The sequence below is a fragment of the Dipodomys merriami genome, unplaced genomic scaffold (genome assembly GCF_024711535.1).
Source record: "Dipodomys merriami isolate MVZ:Mamm:240054 unplaced genomic scaffold, mDipMer1.0.p SCAF_1, whole genome shotgun sequence".
Lineage (NCBI taxonomy): Eukaryota > Metazoa > Chordata > Mammalia > Rodentia > Heteromyidae > Dipodomys > Dipodomys merriami.
The window spans coordinates 49,112,437-49,135,347 of record NW_027202270.1 but is presented as its reverse complement, the minus strand read 5'-3'; the positions used below and the strand labels follow the sequence as shown (position 1 = coordinate 49,135,347).

General features: G+C 40.0%; 1 protein-coding gene across 2 annotated transcripts in view; it reads right to left on the bottom strand.

The window, feature by feature from the left end:
- The window catches only part of Galnt3 (polypeptide N-acetylgalactosaminyltransferase 3), a 37,687-nt gene extending 23,291 nt beyond the window's left edge, over nucleotides 1-14,396 (bottom strand). The window contains exons 1-3 of one of the 2 annotated variants that reach the window (XM_070021722.1): nucleotides 14,176-14,396; nucleotides 9,331-9,419; nucleotides 653-1,276 (exon numbers count right to left, since the gene is read on the bottom strand). In XM_070021722.1, the coding sequence (XP_069877823.1) occupies nucleotides 653-1,167 (515 nt within the window). In that variant the 5' untranslated portion in view covers nucleotides 1,168-1,276; nucleotides 9,331-9,419; nucleotides 14,176-14,396. The remainder of the gene's footprint in view (nucleotides 1-652; nucleotides 1,277-9,330; nucleotides 9,420-14,175) is intronic. The other variant, XM_070021712.1, reaches the window with a different exon arrangement.
- Nucleotides 14,397-22,911: the final 8,515 nt, after the last annotated feature.

The following is a 22,911-nucleotide window of genomic DNA, read 5'->3' as shown; positions in this document are numbered from 1 at the left end:
ACAGAACATAGGGCATTCTGAAAGATAATTATGCATTGACAAAATCACAAAGTCTGTGAAGTAGTTTATAAACCCATAAATTACCTAGTAGTTCCAAAGTCTTGTCACTTTTTTTTTAACATTTCTATTATATAGCAATACAAAGGAATAAAAATAACTTCCACCTCCTACATTTTCCATAAAGACTGTCTAGTATTTCCTCCTAAATAGATGAGGAAATTATAGCATTTATGAATAAAGGATTTTCTTGTGTGTACACACCACATCTAGAAATTCAGATAACTTTAAATGTCTGTACTGCTTCTCCAAGCAGAGATATGGGCATTTAGCCTCAAAATATAGGAAGTAAACAGGACAGATTACAGACTGAACAGTATTGCTGAAGGGTGTGTGTGTGTGTGTGTGTGTGTGTGTGTGTGTGTGTGTGTGTGTGTGTGTGTGTGTGTGTGTGTGTGTGTGTGTGTGTGTGTGTGTGTGTGTGTGTGTGTGTGTGTGTGTGTGTGTGTGTGTGTGTGTGTGTGTGTGTGTGTGTGTGTGTGTGTGTGTGTGTTGCCTTCGAGTGGCTAAAGAACAAGCCATTTGCTTAATTAATGACTCTTCCCTGAAAAAATCCTACTGATAAACCGTAAACAAGGAATATTCTTCAACATACTCAGGAGGTCGAGTGTCAGGTCCAAGATCTCGGTGTAAAGAAATCCTATCACTTGCAAAAGCATTAAAGCAGTGTTTTCTTTCCCCGCGTTCTTTCTCCTTTTGCTCTTCAGCACTTAAATTAGTTGTCTTGTATGGTTTGCCAGAAGCACCAGGGGCATTAGGATCCTGAGGTGGGCGGTCAAGAGCTGGTTTCAATTCTGCTGCTGTGTAATATCCTTGCAGACAGGGTCTCTCGCCGACATCAATGTTTTGCCTGACAGGTGCTCCTATTTGCATTTTTGGCATGGCATCTTTAATATTGTTTACAGCTTCTAGCATTAAGTCAAACATCTTGTTTTTGTTTTTTATGTTTCTTTCCATCTTTGATTCCTCCTGGGAATATTGTACACTTACTTCTCTTTGCATTAAAATTAAGACTATTATAAAGAAGAAAATTACTGCACCAAGCCTCCAGAACTTTTTATGGTAATGTCTTTTAATATGCAATTTTACTAATCGCCTTAGGTGAGCCATTCTGACATTAAATCCTTGTTATTTGATAAATAACAGTTATGATTTCCTCTGTTATTTATATATTTTATCATAGATTGGCTGGCAAGAAGTTTTCTTTAAATAGCAATACCTACAAATAGAAATGATAAATGGTATTAGTAGCTATTCTTTTCTGCAGGCACTGTAAAATACATTCATTTAACCAACAACTGAATAGAAGGCATCAACAATGCAGTCTTACACTTAACTCTTGCTTCCTTCAAGGAAATTATAATTCTGGAAGAAAATAATTGTTATAATTAGCTACAATCTATTGGGATTACAAAACATTAAGGATTTCTCTCCAGTAAAATAATATTTTTGTTATCTCTGGTAATACATAGTATATGATATGCATAAAATACATTTTAACATATATTTCAAGTTTTATAAAAGAGTATCTTAATGTGATAACTGGAGAGTCAAAGAACTTTATTCAGTGGGTTATAAAAAGGAGGGATTCCTAGGAAGCAAAGATGTACTAATATGCATTGCCAACCATCCATATGTAGTGACCTTTTTAGGTAGTTTGCCCTTAACTTGTAGACTCCAGCTAACCAAAGTGAGATAACAAAGTAACTTTGCCCAGTGAATGTTCAGTATTCTCTCAGATATGCTCACATGGTAGTTAGTACCTGTGAATCCTGACGAAACCTACTTACTCAGTAAGAAAATCAAGAATATTGAATTCACTGTCACCTATCAACTCTTTTCAACTGCACACACAAATACAAAATCTAATAGCAAAAGGAAAATGCATCAGCTTTACTTGAAGTATCTCTAGGTTGAAATCCAAATATGAACTACCACAAACAAAAGAACAGAAAAGAAAAAAAAATACTGACATTAATGACAACTCAAATCAAAGAGAGGCTGATTTTTTCATGATGCTTAAGAAAATATAATGTGAAAGAGTCTCACATAATCACAAACCATAGCCAAATAATTTGCAAGGAGAAAGGAAGAGAAATGCCTGTTGCCCTTGATTCTTTTTTTTAAATAAGTTTTTTTTTATTGTGAAAATACCGTACAGAGGGGTTATAATGACATGAGCAAGGTAATAAACACATTTCTTATCAAGCATTGTTGCCTCCTCCTTTGTTTTTCCCCTACCATCCCTGCCCTCCCATCTCCACGACTACACTCTCCCTCCTCTCCCCCCCCCCGTCTTCCCTCCACCCCAGACAAAGTTGTAAAGTTCATTTTTCAACATAGCATTTTGTACATCTCATTGTTGCAATGGGTCCACCTGTATCCCTATTTCAACAATTTGCTTTTTTTTCCCTTCCCCTCCCCAAATTATACCAACACCGAATACAGTGAAAACAGGGATTATACTGTGGGAGAGGGACATACAAAGCAACAAAACAGTCACCTTATAAATATGTTAGAAACAGTATCAAGAAAGAAAAAAACCACTTGTTTCTTAAACTTTAAAGGACATGTCATATCAGTGAAAATTAGCTTTGGCATTTTATTCAGCTTCTCTTCCAAAGTTATCATTAAATTAAAAGTAAGAAACTCTCAAGATCTAGAATGGACTCTCTGGCATTTGGAGGGAAGTCTGAAGTTGAATGAACAGGCAGAACTTAGCTCTTATACTATTTCAAATTGGATCGTTCTGCATTCTTCCATGGACACCATGACTCCAAAAAATGCCTCATGAGGAAGACAGGGACTCCGAGAGATAAAACAAACTGCTTTTGGTGGTACTTGTAAACTAGCACAGAGGAAAAGGCATTCGCCAAGTAGCTACATAGCAACTGCCAGGGGCTGTGTACTTTGGTTAAAAAACAATTATTAGCTGGCTCACACCTGTAATCCAAGCTACTCAGGAGGCTGCGATCTGAGGATCACAGTTCAAAGCCAGCCAGGGCAGGAAAGTCCATGAGACTCTTATCTCCAATAAACCACCAGAAAACCGGAAGTGGCACTGTGGCTCAAGTGGTAGCGCACTCAACTTGAGCAGAAGATCTGAGGGGCAGTGCCCAGGCCCAGAGTTCAAGCCCCATGACCGACCAAAACAACAACAACAAAAAAAAACAATTATCTCTAGCACAGCAACTACATTTGAAATCCCTCAATGATTAAGTTTATGATAGTCCATAGTCATTTTCTAAGATGTACCTAACTTCTGCGCAGGTCAAAAAGGTGAATTAAATGGGGATCTTATGAATAGAACAAGCTTTATTTCAAAAGACTGCCAGTATTACCTCTGACTTAACAGTTTCGAGGGAAGGAAAGGGCCTAATGCCTTCCCATTCACAGGATCCTCACTTGAGAGACATTGCAGAGATTTTTTTTTTCCAGTTGTCTACCCTTTTCAATTGTACATTAAGAAAGTGGAGACATAAATACAGAGTTGATTTGCAGATCACCTGGGCCCACAGTGAGTGTAGCTCCATTACTTGAACACTATAAATTGCCACTGTGATATCTGGGAATCCTGGGAAAGCATATGAGTACTTCTTTTTCTGCAAAGTGCAGTCTCTAGCAAATGGCTGGCTCGTTTGGGGGAAGTGCTGTGGATCTGCAAACTCACACAAGTCTGAAAACTCAGTGAGACTGTGACTTGTCTGTAACAAGTAAAATCTTTTTTTCTTTTTTTTGTTTGCTAATAGAGCTAGAATTTTTGCTCTTATATAAGTAAGTAATACTGTAGTACTGCCTATATCATTCATTAAGTGCCATGAGGAGAAGAGTCTCTCAAAGACATTATCTCATACCAGAAACATCTGTAGGCCAATGATTTCTGATAGCTCTGTGTCTCTCCTTTCCATTATGGAGGAAGTACCTATGTTTTGTTTAGTGGTTAAGTGCTTACTTCTACTTGGCCTCTGCTACTACGGGATCCCATTATCTCCTCTGAAATCAGGAAGCCAATCTCAATGACCTACAACACGTCTTCACAGAAGCAAGGGTGCCTTTCACTAATGCATTTTCCAATACCTTAGAGAAAGGAATGTTGGCTGGGCCTTTCTTACAAACTGCTGTTAGGGGATGGGCATGAAGATACCCTCAATATATAAACTCAGATTCATAAGTAGAAGTCCATTTCAGTTCATTCATGCTCTCATCTAGGTTCCAAGAAGATTAACAAATGGGGAAGTAAGGAAACTAAGGAGTGAGATTATTTGCTCAGAGACTATTAGTTTTCATTCACCTATCTACAACTCTATTGCACCCCTCACTTCAACTGCCCTGTAGAAAAAGTCCGCAAACTCTCAGAAAAGAGGCAATCTGCAATTCTTTTCCCCTATGCTAGCTATATGGTTTTTATTGTAATGACTTAATTCTATAGCTATTCTACATATGACACTGATAATATATAAGTGAATTAATATAGGTGTATTCTAATTGAACTTTGTTTATAAAAATAGCCACTTACAGGTGCTGGTGACTCATGCCTACAATCCTAGCTACTCAGGAGGTTTTGATCTGAATACTGAGGTTAGAAGCCAGCCCAGGCAGACAAATGTGAAAGACTCTTATCTTCAGTTAACCATAAAAATGCCAGAAGCAGAGGCATTAGAAAAAGTGCTAATGCTCTAAGTAAGAAATGACACCCTGAGTTCAAGCCCCAGTCCACCATTTTAACAACCAGCATAAGGAAATCCATTGAAACTGTAAAAGTGTGGGTATATGGGCAAGGGTGGATAAGAAAGAGTAGTAGAAGGGATAAATTTGATGGATGGACATTACGTGGACATACATATATATCACAATGAAACAGCTTTGTCCAATTAATATATGCTAATACTTTTTTTTTTTTCGTTTTAGGAAATAGCCCATGAGCTGTATATGTTTCCAACACCAACTCTAGAAATTCTAAAAGGCAGCCAGGCACCAGTGGCTCATGTCTGTAATCCTAGCTACTCAGGAGGCTAAAATTCAGAGGGATCAAGGTTTGAAGCCAGCCCAAGTAGAAAAGTTCAAGAGACTCTATGTCCATAATAACTAGCAAAAAGCTGAGCTGAAGGCATAGATCATGTAGTAGAGTAGCAGCTGAGCAAGTGAGCAAAACAGAGCATAAGATCCTGGGTTCAAAATCCCAGTACCAGAAAATAACAGAAAGCTTACAGACTTCAGTTTTAACAGTAAAAATTTCCCTATATTTACACCTTCTCTACTACCTCTTTAGAAGTAAAAGAATAAAACTGAGTATATCACAAATAAGTTATAACATAAAATTACTTTTGTCATACACAGCAACTGTATCTAAAATGGTTAATTTGAAACACTAAATATCCTCTGGCTTCTCCAACTACTTCTGTATTCCTGCATTACCCACTTTTTATGGCTAAGGAATGAAGAGCTTATTCCTTCATTACATAAGTTTAAGATGGAAATGAACCTTTAGTTTTTTTCCACATCCAACTTTTAGTAGGGCAATTTTCATCAGGAACCTGCAGTCAGTTTCCACATACATAGAAGCCTATTAGAGATATGCTGAATGCCAAGCTTCAAATAGGGCAGGGAGGGATATCTAATTCTGTGGGAGTTATAAGTAATTCTTCTAGCAAAAGGGAGAGGCTTGATGGATTTTAAGCAAGGTGACGACCTAACTAAAACTAAAAGTTAGAATGATAATCCTTGAAAGCTGTGCTGAATAGGGAGTTAGAGGATGGAGAGAAGGATTGATAGCAGGCTGGAGGTAATGCAGAGACTATGAAGGCAAGAAATAAGTAAAAGGGAGATGGAAGCTTACAAAAGAGATTTGTGAGCAGAGTTAGCTGAACTTAGCACATAATTGACTTGGAGTAGGGGAGGTTGCTAGGATATAACGTGTATTAAGGATTCTGAACTTGTTGAAAAGGACTAGCTCATGAAGCACTCTCTGTCCTGGAAGTGAAACTGGGCATCAGGGCTCAACCCACAAAGAAAAGACCCATCATTTACTCCTCTTCACTTTCAGGAATGTGAGCCCCAAGAATAATTATTAGAATGCACCAGAAAAAAATGTTTATCGATAAAGATTTTCCTACATTCAATAACACAAATTTCATAATTCCATAAGCCATTTCTCAGGATGCATCACATACAAATGCAGGAGTAAATAAACACAAGAAAGTCATATAATGGGAAGAACAGAAACTCAATCAGAGGTAACAACAAAGGAAAATCCCCAGCATAAGCCACGGAGCAGAGCGACAATCCAAACTGGAGCCCAAAACATCTGATAGATTATAGGAGGTAAAAACAAGATGTTAGAGAACATGGATATTATACTCTCAGGCAAGCTGTTTCTCTTGAATGAATTATTAACTTTAACATCAAAAAATGTCTAACCCTGGCATGGTGATAGATGACTGCAGTCTCAGCTATTTGGGAAGATCACTTGAACCCAAGCATTGCAGACCACTAAAGACAAGTGTTAAAATCACATATAAATATTGTCTACAATAATGTGATTGTTTGGCTATTTAATGAACAATATTTATGTAACCATAGCAAATACCACAATGCAAAAAGAAGAATATTAGCATTATATTGGCATGTTAAGTCTGAAAAAAGAAAGGGCTATGTATGAGAGAGATTAATATTGGTCTATCATCATGGGAGGTCAATAGACATGCCAAATGTTGATAGATTAAGACACAGCAGTACAGCATATTATGTCAAAAAGTAAACAGTAGAAGCAACAGATTAAAGTTGTCTCTTGTAGCCAGCAATACTGGGGAGATAACAGAAAGGGATCAAGTGCGATGAATTGTCGTTGTTGTTGAAAATCTATTTAATTTTATCTATATGTAAGTGGGACAGAAGCACAGTATTATTAATCAGACTTCCTTGGATTTGAACCTAGGCTCTGTGATTTCATTAACCTTGCAGATGAAATCAAATTACTTAATCACTCAATTTTCTTATCTCTAAAACAAAAACAATAGTACCTTGTCTGAATTAACATATGCAAAATGCTCAAAATACACCTGACACACCAAACATAAAAGAGGATAGCTTTTACTTAAAGAATATAATTTGGTTAAACTGAACTAAAAGCAAAAAGGGTAAAATAATAACGACCAATACTTATTTGGACAATAAATATGTACTATAACTCAATAAAATACCTCCAAATAACCAAACCCTATATAAATAACAAAAACCTATTATCTATATATTGAAGGCTGCTTCCCTTAAAGGAAACTTTAATTTTAAAGGGTGATGCATATAAGTACTTATATCTTCAGGCTATAATTTTCACTCACATCCATGGCTGAGCCTGGAAACCGTGGGGAGAGACTGATGATGAATTTCAATTATTATAACACTAAATATATGGTAGCTGAGATTGGGACCAGAAGGTTTAATGTGAACTAAAAGGGAAGGCAGAGCATATTACAGGTAGGGAGAATGATGGCACTTGGCAAAGACCTAGAGGCAAGAAGAACATAGCCATAAAAATTAAAAAGACTGGTAAAGCCACCACCCAGTAATGATCAGGTTGGTTTACTTGGGTAGCTGACTCATGCCAAGCTCTTAGGCCATGTGAAGAGGTGAGCCTTATCCGAAGGGTGTGACAGGCTTTCAGCAAGGATTATCATGACCTTTAATATTTTGAAAAATAATCACTCCAGGTGTAATGCAAGGGGCCCACAGAAAGAAATCAGAAATAATTCAGATAGATAGAGGTCATTACGAAAGTCGAAGCAAAAAGTTGGGCCTAGGAGGTTCACATCCATCATCTCAGCTATTCAGGAAGCTGAGACAAGGAGGTTCACAGCTCAAAATCAGCCTGTCCAGAAAAGTATAGGAGACTCCATCTCCAATTAACCAACAAAATGTTGGAATGAAGGGGTAGAACAGAAAAGCTGAGAGAGAATAGCACGCCCTGAGTTCAAGTCCTGGTAACACACACTCACATATACATCAAGGTAATCCAATAGAGAAAATATATGGATTTCAAAAAGATTTATTTAGGAGGCAAAATTCAAACAGCTTGGCCAATGACTGGCCACAAATTTGAAAAAAAAATAAAACACCATTTGCCTTATTTTCTTTTTTATTTGTTTTATTATCAAATTATAACTAAAGATTGCTCTCCTTCAGCTCCTCAGTGTCCTCACTGGTGGCAACAAAAGCTGGGTGACCTTTTGATCACAAAGTTAACTTGGTCACTTCTAGACCCAGACCTTGAAAATGAACCAAAAGGCCTCCAAATAGCATGAGATTCAAAAGCAATGAGGTAGAAACAATAGCAATCCACATTAAATAGGCTTAAATACTGTAAAACGAAGTTTCTTAGGTCATTTCCAAAACCCTTTCCCTCATGTGGAACTTTTATTTATTCATTATTTACTTTTGGCTCTGGTGATCAAGTCCAAGGCTTGTTGCATGATAGGCAAGTGCTCTGTAACTCTTCTAATTTCTATCCCACATTAGACTTGAAGAAAATTATTGTATGCCTTGCAAATAATCTATCAAATATGTATGTATGTATACATATATATATATATATATGTGTGTGTGTGTGTGCACATGTATACCCAGATAGGTGCTGAAGCAGACTATATTTACATGACACATATAAAATGCTTGACAGAAACATACGCAAGATATCTTGCCTATCTGGGGAGAATGTGGAGGTACATAGGGGGTCCAATTTCCTACATGAAGGAAATTGAGTCTTAAGTACTATGGAGAAAAAAAGAGAAAAGGAAGGCCCTCTCAGCAGTGGGAGGAGAGCAAGAGCAAAGCTCACAGGAAAAGCAATGAAATGCATTGTTGGGATATACATTTTTGGCTTATAAACTATAAATATAGAATTAGGCAGTGGTGGAAAACTTTTAAAGGCTGTGGGTTCTGTACTGTGAGCAAGGAGTGATTTTATGCGGACAGGAGGGTAATTCCAGTGTAGATGTCTTACAAAAGTCATCACTTTGGGGTTCTGCATGGAACTAGGGAAGACAAGACATCAATGAAATATCAAATAGAAGGCAATGGTGGTGGCTCTCAAGGGCTTATTAGACCTTGAATTAGGGGAGCATAAGTGGTAGAGGAATTTGTGGTGGTGGTGGTAGGTTGGGGAAAAAGGTGTAAAATGTTAAGCAGATTCAGTGTTCTGAGAGTTGCCATGTTAGTCTGCTTGGGCTGGTTATACCAAAACACTTCGGGCTGAGTAATTCATAAACAGAAATTACTTACTGTTCACAGTCTGGAGGCTGGGAAGTCCTGGGTCAAGGCATTGTTTGACTCAATGCCTTGTGCAGGCCATTCCTCAGAACCAGCACCTCCTACAAATGGTGGTAGAAGGGACAAAAAAAAAAAAAAAAAAAAGCCTAATAAATCCTCTTAGGCTTCCTAAGGGCAGAAGCTTCATGATAACCTCATACATAGCTCCCAAAAGCTGTCACCTCTTAGGACCAACACCGTGGGCACTAGATTTCAACATGTGAATTTTGTAGGGCCAGAAATGTTCAGATCAGAGTTATTGTGGAGGCTGTTAAAATGACCTCTGACTTTCTGGCATTACACTGGGTAGCGGTTCTATTCCTCTGTTATTGGAGCAGACTATATAAAAATTCGGAACATTTTAGATTTTAACCAAGATGACATGGTTCATATACCCAATATAACACTGTTACCTCCATAGGGCCTGGGGCGGCATTATGTAATCACACTCAGTACTATTTCTGCAGTGTGAGACATGCCATCAATATGATAGCCTCCTGACAGTTCATTCATGTTTTCCTAACAAATGAGTCATGTGTTTTTGGATTTCAGAAGCTGATTTTGGAATTGTGGATAAGATATGGTAAATGCGCTAATATCTATAGACATAATAGAGAAAGTAGAGGTTTGTGAGGCAATCAAGGTCCTGGTTTATACACATATTAATCTTCAGTGATTATGACAACTGAAAGATGCCCAGCAGGCAGTCAAACAGATAAGCAAATTAGTGTGGACAGCTTGAAATTGAAACAAGAACAGGAAAAAGATATGCTCAGGGAAATGCTCTAATGCCAGACACACAAGTCCAATTCAGAGAATGACTCAAGGAAGTTTCATCTAATTGTCAATAGTCATTAATGAGCTGGAACTTAGTCCTATTTCTCTTTGCTTCACCATATGTTAGTGCACTTTTTTTTTTAGGGGGAGGGGTCTGGTCGTGGGGCCTGAACTTTGGGCCTGGGCGCTGTCCCTCAGCTTTACAGCTCAAGGCTAGTGCTGTACCACTTGAGCCACAGCGTGATTTCCGGCTTTTTTCTTTTTGCTTATGTGGTGCTGAGGAATTGAACCCAGGGCCTCATGCCTGCAAAAGCGCTCTACCACTGAGCCACCTTCCCAGCCATATCAGTGCACTTTTGTCTCTTGCATTGCTAGAGCTGATCTGAATTCAATGTTGCCATTGGCAGTACATTAATTATGTTAAAATTACTCAACTTATATAACACTAATTATTATGATACCAACCAGATGCACAATTGGACAGGTAATTGAGAATAGCAGTTTTATTTTTGTTCAGCTTTTAGACAGTCATAAAAGATAAGAAATTTTGTGCTCTACATTTCAGAGGACTAAATTTATCTGAAGATGATTCAGTTATTAATCAGTTGGGAATATTAAATATGTAATATTTTCTTTAGGAGAAAAATTCCTTCCACTGCAAATGTCAAAGCAGGTTGAAACTTACAACTTCTATGGAAAGCTTAATTATCCAATCAGGGCTTCCAAGATTAAATTTCTACAAGTTATTCAGGGATCTAATATCATTTCTTAATCTAAGGGCTTTTTTTAGGGGAATGATCCCTATAATTCATATCTTTTACATATTTCACAGTAAAGATTAAAATATAAAATTTAATAGACTATAAACAAAATAATGAAGTTATGTATTCTCTAAATTGTTTCAGTCTTCACTCAGAATGATAAGTCAGCCATAAAACAGAATAAAAATAGGTATGGGTGTGATAATTATTTCTCTCTTTCAAACCTTCATTGCCATAAAAATTCCTCTCACAAAACATTTCTAGACTTTTCTGTCCCATTATGCACTAGAGCATGCTGAGAGCCCATTTAAAATACAATAATGTACAATGAGATTTCATGTGGTTCCTAATGTTTAGAGGTTTAATCTAGGACCAAGTTCTTAGAGCCTCAAACCTTCCAACAAATGCTTAATTGGGATTCCAATATGATTTTGTGAAAAACTATTTTTTGTGTGTATATAAGCACATATGGAAGAGGCAATGAGCTAATTATAGAAAAATGGGTACCATTCTACATTCTAGAATCTAGCTTATGAGTTGTCATCAAGTCAAACTAATTCATTGAGATCAATTAAAAAAAACATCATGTATTAATGTTAAATATTATTTTGTGAAACTTGTTTCATATGTATACACATACACTTTAGTCCAAAGTGTTGAGGCATAGAATGCATTTTTTTTTGACTGTGGATTTCAGGGTAAAAATTCTTTTGAAAAACCTAGTTTTTAAAACATTTTTTGAAACCCAAAATCTAGACTATTACAAATGGACGGGAGACATTGGGGCAATGCCTCATAAAATATATTTTAAGCCAATATAATAAAAGATGAGAAAACTAAATAATGCTGCCCCAATTGGCTCAAAAAATAATTGTGGCTCTGAAATACCCATAAAGGATTTAAAATCTTAAGGCATGTGGCAGGTTCTTAAATATCCATGTGATCCACCATCCCAGGAAGAATATGATGGCCTAGTTGCGTCTCTACAGAGCCAGGCATCCCTTGGACAAGTAGGAATTAGGGTAAATCAGAGCTGGACAGAGAACAACGGACCATTCTATAATTACAAAGGCCTTACAAGCTACATGAAAGGATAAAGATAAACATCTTGATAAGTGTGAATGTGGGTGGTGAAATATAATGATACAGGAGTCCTGAAACAAGGCACTAGAATAATGATGCTATCTTTCACACTAACTTGTAGGGTGCACTGAAGGCAGGGGACCGCTCTCAGCCTCCTTGTGTTATAACCTGGGATGGACTGGCTGGGCATACACAGCAGGAGGGAGCAGAAAATGCTGGGGTTAGGAGACAATCTAATTTTTTAAGTCCTCATTATCATACTGCAGGGAATCATGTTTCTCCCTATTTTATAGATAGAAATTGAAGCCCATTGCTAATTAGTCAATTAGAACATCTTACAATTCTCCCTGAAAGTAAGGGTAAAGATAATCTGACAACACGTGTCCAATAACAAATGAAGATTAATATTCAAAATTACGGGAACGACACTGACTGTAATTTTAAGACAGCATTTAATGATGAATTGGGCTGGTAAGGCTGGGTAAGACTCTTTTGAGAAAAGCAGAAAAGTCCTGGTTGAATTTAATTATGTCCTGTTACACTGTGGCTGTTTTGAATTTTTTAAATTTTAGTTACACTTTCTTAAAAGCATATTATTGCTTAAGCCATTGATGCCATTTTAAGTTAAATGTACAATTTAAAATATGTTTTAGAAATTAGGAAAGAGAACTCAACACAGGGAGTGGAATTCGTATTTATTATTAGAATGTTGATGTAAAACGTTGCTTAAAATAATATCAATAGGAAGAGTCTTGGTACAAATAAACTGCTGAAAGTGTTTAATATGCGTGGTAGATTTCTGTTATTAATAGCAAAAGTTAAATTTAAAGAAAATTGTAGGGTGAGGACTGAATCTCATGTATGTTAGCCACAAACTGGAAGAAAAATTACATAATAAAAGCGCAGATGTCATACCCCCTCCCTCATAGCCAGAAGTTTTCAAATTCAACCGTAGCAGTTGTGTGACTTTCAACAATCGAATCTGATTTTAAATGCTCTCATGGCGTAGTGTAACTCCAGTAGCAATGTATGTTGATTTAACATGTTAAGTTACATTAACATGTCTTTAAAAATCAGAAGGAAAAAAAAAAAAGAACAACGGGTAACTTGATGGGGTTCCCAAACCAGAAAATAGTTCTTTGATGATTTTGAAAAAAAAAAAAAAAAAAAAAAAGGAACTAGAAGTGTAAGGCCAGCGCCAATCCTCTAGCCTCAATGCTCAGGCTTTAGAAAAGTCTAATTAGGCAGGAGAGGAATTTGGGCCTGGCACGCCCAGGTTCAGACGTGGCAGGATCCTGAAAAAAAAAAAAGTATTTTTTTTCTTTCTTTTGAACCTTTGAGTCATCTGCCACAGGCAAACCATAGGCGCGGTGGACTGGTCCTTAAGTCAACAGGTCCAAGGAGGCGCCGCGCGGTTGGTGCGTGGCAGCCGGACTTCCTCCAGCCAGGAGGAGCCCAAGTCTTCCCAATCGAACTGGAAAGCGGGCGCTGCTGTGGCTGGGGAGGGGTGGGCGTGCACCCGGAAAAAAAAGGCGTCCAGAGTCAAAAGAGAGAGAGAAAGTGGGGTGTCCGCCTCCCGACCACAGAGCCCCTCTCCAAACCAGTCGGAAACCATTTCAGTGGCTCCGGACGCCGCGGTTTCCAGCCTAGGACTGTCTGGGGGTCCGGCTGGGAAAGTTGCCTGGCAGAGCTTTTGGCCCTTCCCAGTCGCGGCTTTGGCCCCCGTCGGGCACCGGGCAGGGAGGAGACGAGCCACCTGCAAAGCCCAAGCGCCAAGGCGGCCGCCGCCCCCCCCCCCGCCCCGACCCCGGCCGCCCCGTCCCGCCCCGACCCCGGCCGCCCCGTCCGGCTGCCCCACACCGACACCACCACCCTCCGCCAGCGCCCCGAGACGTGCCCGGGCCGCCAGCGCTGGGGCCCCAGTCCGGATCTTCTGTCTGGAGCCACTCCGCAGAGCCATGAGGGGACCCCCTCCCCGGAGAGAGGGGAGACCTGTGTGCCCACCTCCTGCCCCCCACACCCGGCCCCGGGCGCCCCTTTCGCCCTCCACCGACGAGGGCAACTGAAACCCCCTCTCTCGAGACCTTCTCCAACCGGTCGCCGGACCGCAGCGCGGTGCCCACCACGTGAAGCCCGGCGGCCGTCCCGCCGCCCCCTCGGACGAGTCCCCGGCCGCGGCGCTGGCCCGTCGACTTACCGGGCAGGTGGGCAGGGCAGGGCGGCCGGACGCTTGGACGTGGGCCGGGCGCCAGGTGCAGGTGGCGGCGGGCGACTCCGGTTGCTGTCGCTACAGTTGCGGGCTCAGTCGAGCTCCTCCTCCGCCACCGCCTCCTGCCTTCCCGCTGGGCCTCCTGCGTTGCCAGGAGAGGCCGAACTGAGGCTCCGCTTCCTCTGCGAGTCTCCCAGGTGAGCTGCTGCCGGCGACGTCGGCAGGGGCGAGGCCCCCGTCCCGCGCCTGCGCGCCAGCCTCCGGCCCCGCCCAAGTCCTACCTGAGCGCTCCAGGTGAGCCGCGGAGACCCCGCGCGCGCGCGCGCACACACACAACACACGGGGCCGGCCGAGCGCCGTCCCGGCCGAGCGCTGCGGCCGCGCGGCCCTGCGCTCCGCGGTGCGCGGCGCTGCCGGGTCCCGCGCGACTCCTGCCTACCAGCCCGAGTGCGCGTGAGGAAGCCCGCCCTGACCTGGCGGCGGTGATCACCCACCTAGTACCCGGAACACAGTCTGGGTCCTTGGGGAAACCGACCTCGATCTTCCCCCCCTAGCACTAATTTCCTTTCTCTTGGGTTTGTCAGAATGAAAGAGTGCCCTGTCCCCAGGACCGCTTCGTGGGGACAGCAACTGTCGGCTTGTGTGGTTTCCTCGGCAGGGCTCTGCAGCTTCTGTCGCTAGTTCGGCTGGTGGCTTCCTCCCCTGGTAGTCTTGATTTCATCACTTGACTCACTCCGGCAAGGCTAGTGGTTTCCGTTTCTGTAAGAGCCAGCTCTGGCAGGGGCGCCTCACGTCCAAAGGAGGAGCTTCTCCCTTCCAAAGTAGGGCTGGTGCTTGACGGTGCACCCCCAAATTGGGGAGCGCCTCCTCTTTCCTGGATTACTATCCCAAAAGCTGCCACCCCAGGGAGAACCCCCGCTGTCCTTGTTTGGAACGAGGCTGCGGTTTCCTGGAGAGGGCTTGTTTGTACTGTCGATTTGTTTAAAAGCTGAGCCTCTATTCTGGAAAGGTGAGAACACAAGACTCTTAAGAAGATGATGGGTTTCGCCACTGTATTTAAGATAATTTTAAACATCGCTCCCTCTATGATATTTACAGTTTCCTGTTTCGGCCTTCCTTCTACAGCTGTGACACTGGCCCACCCCAAATCCGGACTCAAAATTGTCTTTATACATTTCTATGAACTCGGTGATTGGGTTTTTTTTAAATCTCAAAAGTGCATAGGGATGCAAATGACAAATCAGTTAAAAAGACTTTGGGGAGGTAGCATGTTTAATGACACGGTGACAGGTTTTGTCTGCAAAGATTATCTGTGGCTTTTCTCCTACATTTTGACGGTGAGGGTGCTTGTTTACTGATTTACCAGTTTTATGTGTCACCTAAAAGAAAGGCATAAATACTCATTAGCGAAAGAACAACAGGTGTTTCAGTAGTACATTTCTTGTAGAGTCTACAACACCTTGGTTTTAGCATCCACAGAGCTATTTTACGTGTCAACATATACAATTATGTTATGCTTCTTTCTAGTGTATCAGAAACCTTTGTGACATTTTAATATTAGCACCTAAAAGCAATTTTTAAGCTCATTCTTCCTGCCCAGCCCTACTCTCCGAGAACAGTCCAGAAAGCAGCCATATCTGTGTGTCTGTATGAATACACACATTTGTAAACGTTATACATGTTTACATTACACATTCATACTCATTAATATTGTTTAACTTTACAACCAGGACTGAGAACGTTTTCTTTCTTTTTTTTTTTTTTTTAGTTTGCAACTTTTTTTTTCTTTTACTGTTTGCCTTTAGTGGAATTTATTACTGAACTTTAAGGAATTTGGGAGAAATCCTAACTGTACAATGAAGTCTGCATCCTTTAGTCGTGTGCCACCCATTCCTGAATGAGACAGGAGCCAAAGATTGTCAGAATTTTGAAGTTGCTCACAGGTGAAGGGCAACAGTTTATCCTGACAACCAGGACAAAGCAGATAGAAATTGAGCACCAATCTGGAATCCAGGAACTGAGATGCAGTGACAGCAGTGACATCAAATACCAACAGAGAAGGAAAGCTGGAGCAGACCTACAAAAAGGCTGAGAGTGAACAAGTAGGACCAAAGTGCTGCTTGGGGAGGGAACAGAACAAAAACATCAAGATGGCCAGCCAGGAGTTACTAACAAATTGGCTGTCAGCATTACAATGGGGTCAGATAATTTAACTAAGGAGCACAGTATTTCTGAATCTGGTGTTACATGTACTGTTTCACCCATGACTTGTACTATTATTTCATACCATTCTGAAAGAAAAATTAAAAATAACGAGTTCTTTGACTTCACAATAAGATTAAAATGCTGCAGGCCCAACAAATCGAGTTTTGAAATTACCACTGTATTCACAACTATAAAATATACAATTTGCTTTTTAGAAGTAAAATTAGCATTTCATCACAAAAGAAAATTTAGGGGTCTGTCGGGCGCCAGTGGCTCACGCCTGTAATCCTAGCTAATCAGGAGGCTGAGATCTGAGGATTGCAGTTCAAAGCCAGCCTGGGGAGGAAAAAGTCCAAGAGACTCTTACCTCCAGTAAAAACCCACTAGAAAATCGGAAGTGGTGCTGTAGCTCAAGCGGTAGAGCGTTCACCTTGAGCTGAAGAGCACAGGGACAGCACACAAGCCCAGAGTTCAAGCCCCACGACTGACAAATAAATAAATAAATAAAGGTCAAATAAATAAATAAATAAATAAGGGTCTTAGTGTATTTATGGTTCTTGAAATAAGCCCATCTTAATGCTAAGTGGTTGGCATATAATGGCAGTGAAGTTAAAAAAATTGGGCAGATTTTATGGCAGGAAGGAAGGGTCTCTCCCACCCCTCATACTTGTGTATTCAAACACACACAATTAGCTACACAATGCTCATTTGTATTGATCTGAAACAATAATAATTGTGTAGTCACCTCTGTTACCCCCAGCATTTAGTAGGTATTCAATAAATACATCAACTATCATACCCACTAACTATCACAAAAAAAAATGAACAAACATAGTCTTGAGTAAATTAAAAGTGACACATTGCATGGAGAAATAATCTATAGCAAGTATAAGTAATGGATTGAGAATTTCAGAGATATGATTTTATAGCTACCAAAATTGACCTATCTGTTTCACAGGTTACTGTGCAAAGCAAAGTAACTTACACTGCTCCAAGTTTCTTCACTTTGGACTTAAATCCTCCCCCCCTCCCCCTCTACACACATACGAAAGAATAAGCAAAATTGTGAAGATTGAGTAAATCTGACTTAAGGTATTTTGTTTGTCTGTTAATTATTTAATTGCTGCTTAAGCAGGGCTTAGCAACTTTTATTGAAAACATATGCCCAGATTTAGACTTTTATAAACAATTTTGCTTCATGAGATCCTAGCTAGGATGTCTCAAACAGAGATTTTGGCTCAAAGGCCAAACAGATTGAAACATTTTCACCAAAGGAAATTTTTAAAAATTGAAAGGTGAATGATTCAAAAGACCAATAGTGCTACTGGGTGCTGATGGCTCAGGCCTGTAATCCTAGTTACTCAGTAAACTGAGATCTGAGGATCATGGTTCAAAGCCAGCCTGGGAAAAAAGTCTGTGAGAATCTTATCTCTAGTAAACTACCAGAAAACTGGAAGTGGTGCTGTGGCTCAAGCAGCAGAGCGCTAGCCTTGAGCTGATGAGCTGAGGGACAGTGCCCAGGCCCAGAGTTTTAAGCCTTACAACTGACAAAGGAGGAGCGGGGGGGAATAGTGTGATGCCTTACTGAAGTACCACATATATGCATGCTTTTATTTTTATTTTTTTATTTTTTTGGGTCCGGTCGTGGGGCCTGAACTCTGGGCCTGGGTGCTGTCCCTCAGCTCTTCAGCTCAAGGCTAACACTCTACCACTTGAGCCACAGCGTCACTTCAGGCTTTTTTCTTTTTGCTTATGTGGTGCTGAGGAATCGAACCCAGGGCCTCAGGCATTCAAGGCAAGCACTCTACCACTAAGCCACCTTCCCAGCCCCTATATGCATGCTTTTAAAGATAATAACATAGCAAAATCCTGGTTTGTGTTTGTTAAAACAGTATGAACATAAGTAGATTACTGAGATTTGAGGGCACTGTTTTGTGTATAGTTTTCTTTTTGTCATTACCTGAAGAGCCACCCCAGATTTTCAAAGTGACTGACATTCCTTTGAGGATATTTATTGACTTAAATTGACACAGAATTGCATCTTGTTAATTTTGTATCCTTGATGCTTGGTACATAGTAGGTGCTCAATAAATATTTGATGAAATGTATTGAATAGAGTGCAGAGTTTCAAGCTTTTAAGCATTAGCATAAAAGCAAAAAGAAATGCCATGCTGAGTCAGACTAATATTTTATCTATTGAGCTCTAAATTCTTACAGAAGGATATTTTTGGGAAAATATGGTAATGGCCTTACATGATGGAGACCTCTGAGACCTGTTCCAGGTACTCTTGACTCATACTTGTTCCTAGATTAATTGCCTTTTCTATAAAAATTATTTAATTATTACAAAACAATTCATAATCATTACAGAAAACATTTTGGAAAAAAAGATAAGCCAGCTTTGGAATACTCAAAAGTTACTCATATCAATATGGATCGATACTACCAGACTCTTCTAAACAATTAGTTCCCTCCCTTTCTTCCCCACTGTGTGTGTGTGTGTGTGTGTGTGTGTGTGTGTGTGTGTGTGTGTGTGTGTGTGTGTGTGTGTGTGTGTGTGTGTTTGTTTCTTGGGATAAAATTCAGGGCTGCTTACCTATAACTCCCATCCCCATACTTTGTGTTGGTATATGATTTAACCAGGTCCTTTCACCTACCAGGCAGTCATTCTAACCATTGAGCCATACTTCCAGTCCTTCTGACTCTTCCTGTTAAATATACTGCCTTGAAAAATTGGGGAGGTAAAATAGTAAATACAAAAAGAAACAGAAGCAGGTTTGTAAAAAGAAGATATCATTAAGGGCACATGTGTTGTAGCAAATTTTCTACTCAATATTTCTTTCCATGACAATAAATCCTTTTACAACATTAGTTTAACTGGCTGTAGTTGCATTTAACCTCATCGTTATTGTTGGACAGTGCAGATCACTTCCAAAGTTTGCTAATGAAAACAGTTTTGTGACAGACTTTATCTCAAAATACTTATAACAATTTTCTTTATTTCTAAGAGTGTTGGTGGATGATATAAAAGTGGCATGCATGTGGACAGTAGGAAAGGAGGTAAAGAGCTTAGAACTTGTTAAAGATGAAGAAGAATACAGACAAGGGAATCATCCACAAGCAATATGTTTTCCAGGCCTGGGGAAATCTTTGGGACACATTTTCCCTCACCCAAAGTTGAAGCAATGTGATTTCATTCCAGGGTATATACCAAAAGTAGAGGAATTATGCCTGGAGAAACATCTAATTTTTGCAAATTCTGGGCAGATTTTTAGCCTATATCACAATACCATGTGTACTTGATTCACAAAAAGATGATGTCCAGACAGACCTTTTAAGTCTGTCTAGGGGTTTGTATAAATTAAAAAATGTCACCATTAGGCAAAGACAGCCTATTGGTCCATGGTTTAACCAATTCATGACTCTTTCCTCCTACCTAAAGCAAATTCCCTCCAGGGCATACGAATAGCTAACTAGAAGTTAGGTTATTTTCCAGTCCCATTTTCTCTTTTGTTAAATCCTCTTATGTAGGGCACAACCTAACTATCCCATGTTCAGTAAGGTATCAACCCCATCCACTAGTAGTCAGCTATCTTCAGATAGCTGTGGGACAGAAAGAGTGATAAAAAGAAGAAGGAAGGAAGGAAGGAAGGCAGGCAGGCAATAAGGAAGGAAGGAAGGAAGGAAGGAAGGAAGGAAGGAAGGAAGGAAGGAAGGAAGGAAGGAAGGATCAAACAAGAGAGAAGGAGTAAGGGAGAGGAGGGACTAAGGGAGAGAGGGATAGGGAGGGAGCATGGGAAAGAAGGAAGGAATGAAAGGAAAGAAAAAAGAGACACAAGAGAGAGACTGGCAAACAAAATTGCCCTCTAGTTCCCCTCACTTGTGTAAGCATGTACTTCTGCAGTGTGATTTTTGCTGGTCCCTTATACCTGGAGGCACCGTTGCTTATTTTTTTACTTTTCAACTCTTGTGTTTGTGAAATTTGCTTTGACCTACCCAGTATCATAGCTATGGTACTATGTGAATTCTAAACCTCAGAGATGATTTTTCACATGTTACTGTCCCGCCCCTGCAGTGGAGATGGTCATCCTTGAGCATGAAAGGACTTATGGAGAGAGACAGATGATGTGTGGAGCTCAGAGCAGTCAACTGCCAGCTGAGTGCAACCTGGAGAAAAATCTAGGCATATACATGAGCTACCTGAGCAATCCACAAAATCAAGAGAAAGAGCAATTTGTTATGATAGTAAGTTTCTAAGTGTTGAGGGGACTTTTAAACTATTACATTTAATTGCTGCATCTCACAAACATTAGCACTTGTGTACTTGTTACATTTGTGTACCCCATGTTCCTTTCTAGTTGATATAGTGGAAACTTTTGAGATGAAAAATATGGATTTATTGGAATTTTAAAGGTCTAATCCTTATAGCACTGTGCATAAAACATACACAAAACATGATATTCTTGGAAAAATATTATATTTTTAATTAGAACTAGGTTTCAATTCCTATCTCAAAAATGTTGATTACAGTTTACAGAATGGAGAAAGAGAAGAGAGTTAGAGTTAAGCCTGGTGGTAAGAGAAGAATCATGTAATCTCTCACAATTTTGGAATCATATTACATAGTCACTATTCATAAACACCAAATGTGGAGTAAAGCGATTTTGACCCTTAACCTCAAACTGTACGGGTTCACCTAGATCCAAACAGAATTTAGTCATATATTCCCTACTCTGGCAAGAAGTAGAACTCTTTGCCCAGTGCTAAGAATATTTCTAAATGGGATCTCGAGGCAGATAGATCTTGAATAATCCAGCAGCAGCCAGAGTAAACTCCAAATACATGGTTAGACCATGCAGGGGAAATAGTTTAGATTCACATTTTTGTAAACTAAGTTTTGTTCGAAGAGATTCACATCCTTTCATTAACCTATTGACTATGACTACTTTGATATGACAGTGACAGTGAAGAGTAGTGGTGACAGAGACTTCTTACTCTATAAAGCCTAAGATATTTATTGGGTGGCTCTTCACAGAAAAAAAGACAATGGTGTTCCAGATAAAGCAGAGAGAATTGAGAAAATTTACACTTGTGTGATACACAAAATTGAAATAAATTAGGCAGGTTAGAATAGAGCTCATTATTATCTTCAACTCTTTGCTAGCATATACAAGGCCCTGAGTTTCATCACTGGTCCCCGCCCCTCCAGCCTGCCCCGTTTTCTCTTTATCTCTGTCTCTCTCTCTGTCTCTCTCTGTCTCTCGTCTTTCTCTGTCTGTCTGTCTCTGTCTCTGTCTCTCTGTCTCTCTGTCTCTGTCTCTGTCTCTCTGTCTCTTTCTTCTCTCTCTCTCTCTCTCTCTCTCTCTCTCTCTCTCTCTCTCTCTCTCTCTCTCTCTCTCTCTCTCTGCCTCTCTCTCTCTCTCTCACACACACACACACAGACATGCTCACCAAACAACAAAAACTATCTAGGCTGTGATCAGAAGGCATACCATTAGAACCAGAATGCAGTATGGTCCCAATTGCCACCAGTGAATTTATGAAATATATCCCATCAATCTCATTGCATACTTTGCTCTAGGGAGGATCTTTGGAGTGTAGTTACATCCTAAGTGATAGAACAAGTCCCTGATTTTTACCAAGATTTAATTATTTCCAATTGCTGCAATAGAATTAGATAAATTGATCATCGGTATAAGCATAGAAAGTAATAACACATTAAGATTTTTATATGCAGCTTTGCCTTCAGAAACTAGTACCCACCCTGAGGCCTCCCTTAGTGATAAATGGAAAATCAGTGCCAAAGAAATACATGTTGAACATTTGGCCTCAATACTGGGTTTTCCTCTGTTATCTTGGAAACTTCATGATGGCATTGTCATTTCCACTCATGTCTCATATAAACTTTGTGATGATGATGATGGTGATGATAGTGATGCATTCTTGATACTTCCATCTCCCTCTTCCATGTGCCCTTTTATATTCTCTAAATATGTTGTTTTTCTCTCTTGTTCTAAACTCTGAAGATAAAAAAGACAAGTGGATAAAACAAATCTAAAAGTGGGGGAAACCACAGGGAAAATATCCCGAGGTCTTCAGTGTGTCTCTTTAAAGAGAGTTAGACAATAAGGAAGAGGCTTGTAATACTTTTCCATGAGCTCATATTCTGAGAAAAAAATCATTTCCTACTTAGATCTGTGATGTGAGGCAAGAATATTCACTGAGCACTAACGCTGTGCCAGGAATGATTCTTACATCACCTCATTTAGTCTCCACAACATGTCTGTGTGATTCTTCAAGTGAGGAAACTCAGTGACAAGCTCCAAGATGCACAGCTAGCAGAGCTGGAATGTGAAAACAGATGTGTCCAGCTAAAATATCATACACTACAAGCTGTATGACAGAAGTTGTAATTTTCCCTCGAATCCATGAGTAGATGAATTGTCATCTGTACTTCATTCTTAGATATTCATTGACAATTTCTCTTTTCATACTTGCTATGTCATTTATATTTTATGG